We start from the raw sequence: 5306 nt of genomic DNA on the forward strand, positions 1-5306 counted from the left end.
TGGTGCCATGCCTTTCATAATTCCAACTGTCCTTGCCCTCATCCTCAAAATTGCTGGTGAATATGAAGAGAGACAAATATACAAGAATAGTTTAAAATGGAGAAGAAAATATTTAGAAATGTTTACGTTTTAGCTGATTGCTTTTTTTATTGGGAAAACATACCTGAAACAAAATCCCATAATGATACTAGGGCTTCAATTCATTTTTGTAGATATTCTGAACCTCAGGTCCCTAAACTTGGAAAAAAACACATTTTAATACCTACTTAATTAATATCTTTAATATTTTAATGCCTACTCAATATACTACAGTATCTTGTAGTGCTAAACATTTTATTTTATTCATTCATATACATTATGAGAAAGATTACAGTTGTTGTTGAGTCATTTTCTGTTGAGGTCAACTCTTAGTGAGCTCTTTTAGAGATTTTCTTGGTTTACCAAAATATTAGAGTGGTTCACCATTATTTCTCCAGCTCATTTTAGACATAAGGAACTCGGGCAAATAGAGTGAAGGAACATGTCTCTAGTGACATGGTTAGTAAGTGTCTGAGGCCAGATTTGAACTTATGAAGATGAATCTTCCCAAATTTAAGCTCACTGCTCTATTCACTGCACCTCCTAGGGACCACCTTTAGTTGTTTCAGTTCATTCAGTTGAGACTTTGTGATGTTAATTGGGATTTTCTTAGCAAAGTTATCATTTAATGCCTTTTGTGATATTGTAGGTGGGACATCAGCTAAATATGAGGGAGACTTCCTAACTTCCATGTAAAATGGTTCACCATTTTCTTCTCTAGCTCATTTTATACATGGGGAACTGAGGCAAACAGGCTGAAGTGACTTACCAAGGTCACAGAAATAGTAAATATCTGAGACCAGGATAAATACACATAAACAAAAATTAAGACATGAAAAAATAACATTTTCTCCTCTCGTAGAGTGTTGATATTAAACATGTAAATAAAAATGACTATAGAATATCCAGGTCACCTTCCTCTTGACTCTGCATTTTTTTAATAATTCCCTCAAGGTCCATATATTTTGGCCAGACAAGCTATGTCTTGACCTCATCTTCTTTGAGAATGAAATGTTTAGAGAACTTACAAAAAGAAAAGGAAAGGAAAGAAACATGACACTTCCTAAGTTAGTGTTTTTGAGTTTTTGAGTGATCTGCTTAGGCTCAATGGCAGAACCAATGATAATTTCTGATTGGTACCTTTTGATTCAATGGAAGGATAAACTTCTGAATGGTTAAAATTATTGCAAAGTGGCGGAGGAGACACTGAATAGTGATTGGCTTTTTCTCTAAAGAGTTTTTTTTTTAAAAGACTGACTCATTCAATCACTTGTCAGAAATATTAGAAGGATGATTTTTGACCCAATATGACTTATACTAGAGAAACTCTGAAGACTCCTATATATGAGATTCTGTGATACAATTAGTTCTGTTCCTTTTTCAAGAATTTTGTGGCCTTTTCTGGCCTTTCTGTTCAGATGCAAGAAGCCCAGAAAATGTGTACATATTATGCTTCTCTACACTAGAATAGACAAGCTCCCCCCATAAACATGTGGTGCAGAGGAGATCATAAAGTTAATCTTAAAGGCTTCTGTTACTTTATTGTTGTACAGTCATGTCCAACCCTTCATGAAAAGTCCATGGAGTTCCTTTTTTTAATTAATTTTTTTATTTAAAAAACATTTTATTTTTTAATCACATGTGAAAACAATTTTTAACATTAATTTTAAAAAATATTGACTTCCAAATTTTTTCTTTCTCTCCCCTCACCTCTAACTGAGAAGGCAGTATGATATTAGTTGTACATGTGCAGTCATGCTAAATATTTCTATATTGGTTATGTTCCAAGAGAACACATGGATAAAAAACCCCCAAGATAAACAAAGTACACACACACACACACACACACACACACACACTCATACTTTGATCTACATTCAAAGTCCATCAGTCCTTTCTTTCATGCTGTATAGCATTTTCATGAGTCCTTAAGAATTGTGTTAGAACATTGTCCTTCTTAGTTGATCATCATACAGTATTGCTGTCCCAGTGTTTCTTCTGGTACTATTTACTTCAGTTGTACCAGTTCATGTAAGTCTTTCCAAGTTTCTCTTAGAGCACCCTGCTTCCAAATTCTCATAGCACAATATTGTGCCATTATAACCATAAATCACTCCTTTTCCCATTCATTTCCACAAGATTTTGTTGGCAAAAAATATAGGAATAGTTTGCCATTTCCTTTTCTAATATGACTCTGAGTCCAGATACGTTACTCTTTCCACTGAACCAACCTCATCAGTGTGTTCTCTTTAGTCAATCTGGAGTGCCCTGTTCCTGAAGATTGTCATTACATTTTTGATATTAGGGTTTTTTTGGGGGGAGGCTATTAGGGTTAAGTGATTTAGATCACAGAACTTCTAAGTATCTGAACCAGGATTTGAATTCAAGTCCTGACTCCAGGGCTGGTACAATACCCACGGTGTCACCTAGCTGCCCCTCATCATATTATTGTTATATTATTGTTGTGGACCTCTGCAGCATTAATCATGGATTTCCAGAAGGTAGCATTGTTCAAAACATCAACCACAGAGATATGGAAATTTGGAGCACCAAGTTAGGAGGAAGGAAGGAGATACACTTTATATTAACCATTTTCATACTGTTAACTTTCCCTTATCTTTGTGCAATTTTCTCTTCACCCTTCACCACATAAATTTAGGACGTTTATCCATGTACCACGTATAAAGTTGGAGAAAGTTTATGACATTCTTGAGGGTAACCAACTCTGACCCTAACCAGCTGTGGGATCTTGCACAAGTCCCTTCATCATTGCGCTCACATTCATCCTTTGTACAAATGGGAGTTTAAGCTTGATGATTCTGAAGTATGATGTGTTCTCCCATAAAAGATAAAAGATGGGAGAAGTATTTGATGAGCTAAAAATGCAAAATAGATGTGTCCTTATCTTCTGACAAATGTTCAGTTTTGTTCATTGTTAATTGTGTTACTTCCCATCACTTGGGTGAAATGCTCCTTCACTCTGTAGTTTGGTTTCATTGATTTCCTCTCCATTCCTGATCCTTTTCTCTGAAATGTGTCCCTGTGGCCCCCTCTCTCTCCTCACAGAGCTCTCTCCACAAGAGAGCAGCAGCAAATGTAATTGGTCCCCACCCCCACTTGCACTTTCCCTGATAAGGCTTTAAATTCGATGGCATTATTTTAAGCAATTTAGCAAAGTGGTTGGGTAAGCAAAAAGAGATGAACGACACCTTCCTCCCAAGGCACAAGGGAAGAGACAACCGAGTTACTCAGCTCAGTAGCCTCTGATACCAAAAGTGGAAACGATTTGGGAAAGAGCCCTATCCCCATTTTACACTTTTCCAGTGTGGATGTGATTGTGGTCAGGATGGAATAGAAAAGAGAAGCCAGAAGATGATTGAATTTAGGGAAACCGGACGTCCCTGACTAAAAGCCTAGATCCAGATAGAAGAGGGGAGCTTTACAGTCATAGAAAGGAAAACAATTCAGGAACCAGAAGATCCAAGATAAAGAAGCCATAATCTTCTCTGAAAGCAAGAAGAAAACAGTTCTCTGTGAACGTCGGTCTGTTTTTTAACCTTGTGCCCCTGTTCTTCCTTTGGTGCAGTTACTATCCCATGACAAACTCAGAGCTGAGACTGAGCTTCTGTTGTGAAAAATCAGTGTAAAAAGGACTTTAAAATGTTGGACAGAACCGTGTTTTATTATAATTGAAGGTGGCCATGGAAGCAGGGAGCTAGCAGCCAACTCTCAGCTCTGCCCACTATGTGGCGCCATGTCACCTCCACCCATTCTGGGGGATGCTTTGGGGAATCCAATGAAGACAATGTTTCCATAAATGGAGATGGCCAAACCTTGCTGCCCCGGGGCTTTTATACCATATCACTGGGCCAACACCGAGAGACAGGAAGGCAGGGACCCAACCTCTTCTGTGGGCTCTGAGCCCATCATGGCCAACAGACTCTTTTTCTGGGTCTCCATTTTTCTCCTGGGAGCAGGTGAGTGCTGGATAGAGAAGAATACCCTCAGTCTGGGGATAGGAGATTCAGAGCTTTTCCTTTTCCTGGAGTATGAAGTAAAACTCCTGCAGCTTCTATGTCTCAGTCTCTGTCTCCCACAGCTCCCACTGAAACTGGAGTCACTCAGACACCAAGATACCTGGTCACAAAGGTGAAGCAGGAGGTGACGCTGAGATGTCAGCAAGATTTGGGGCACAGTTACATGTCTTGGTACCAACAAGAGCCACAGAAAGGACCCAGGGTAATGTATTCTTATACCCTTAAAGATATGAATTTAAATGAGACTGTTTCTCCAAGATTCGATTCTGCATCATCAGGGAATGGTCATTTGACTCTCAAAATCCACCCTGTGGAAGCAGAGGACTCAGCCACCTACTTCTGTAGCAGCAGCAGAGACACAGCCTGCAGAGTCATCTTCAAGCTGTGCAGAAACCTCCTGTCCCTGGCAAAGGAGGGAGGGAAGCCACCACACCAGAGAGTTAGCTCACAAAGGGAAGTTCTGGAGGGAAGAGGGATTCTCATAACCAAGAGAGTTTTGAGAGGAGCTCTTGTTTCTCATATTGGTCTAATGCACAGTTCTCTGTTTTATTAGAAAATGCCAGTCTGCATTGGCAGGAGATCTTCACTAGAAGCATCCTGCTCTGCTGAAGTCAGATGGACAGTTTAAAACAAAAGCAAATTTCATTCCTTCATATTACATTACTTCTGGGGCTTCTTTTTTTCCTAAATTGTGTTGTAATGAGGAGACAGAACTCTATTTGGAGATGCTAGGGAGTAGTTTTCTATCTCTGGTCAGCCTGTCACTTTATTATCTGCTAAATGATTACAACCTTTTTGTGATATCATGGATAGAACATCAGCTAAAATAGAACATCAGCTAAATATGCCTGAGACGGGTCTGATTCTTTTTGTACAGCAAAATAACAGTTTGGTCATGTATACTTATTGTGTATCTAATTTACATTTTAATATATTTAACATCTACTGGTCATCCTGCCATCTGGGGGAGGGGGTGGGGGGTAAGAGGTGAAAAATTGGAATAAGAGGTTTGGCAATTGTTAATGCTGTAAAGTTTCCCATGCATATAACCTGTAAATAAAAGGCTATTAAAAAATAAATAAATAAATATGCCTGAGACTTCCTAACCTCCATGTAAAGAACCTAGTTGACTTAGTATTTCAGAGTGTAGATATAAACAGTGTCCTGGTGAAATGATGGGCAAGATCCAAG

General features: G+C 38.7%; 1 gene segment (V, D, J or C); it reads left to right on the forward strand.

The window, feature by feature from the left end:
- Nucleotides 1-3413: 3413 nt before the first annotated feature.
- LOC116419400 lies at nucleotides 3414-5038 on the forward strand. The segment is given in 2 exon segments: nucleotides 3414-4055; nucleotides 4178-5038. Coding segments are annotated over 2 exon segments (651 nt in total).
- Nucleotides 5039-5306: the final 268 nt, after the last annotated feature.

The sequence above is a fragment of the Sarcophilus harrisii genome, chromosome 5 (assembly GCF_902635505.1).
Source record: "Sarcophilus harrisii chromosome 5, mSarHar1.11, whole genome shotgun sequence".
Lineage (NCBI taxonomy): Eukaryota > Metazoa > Chordata > Mammalia > Dasyuromorphia > Dasyuridae > Sarcophilus > Sarcophilus harrisii.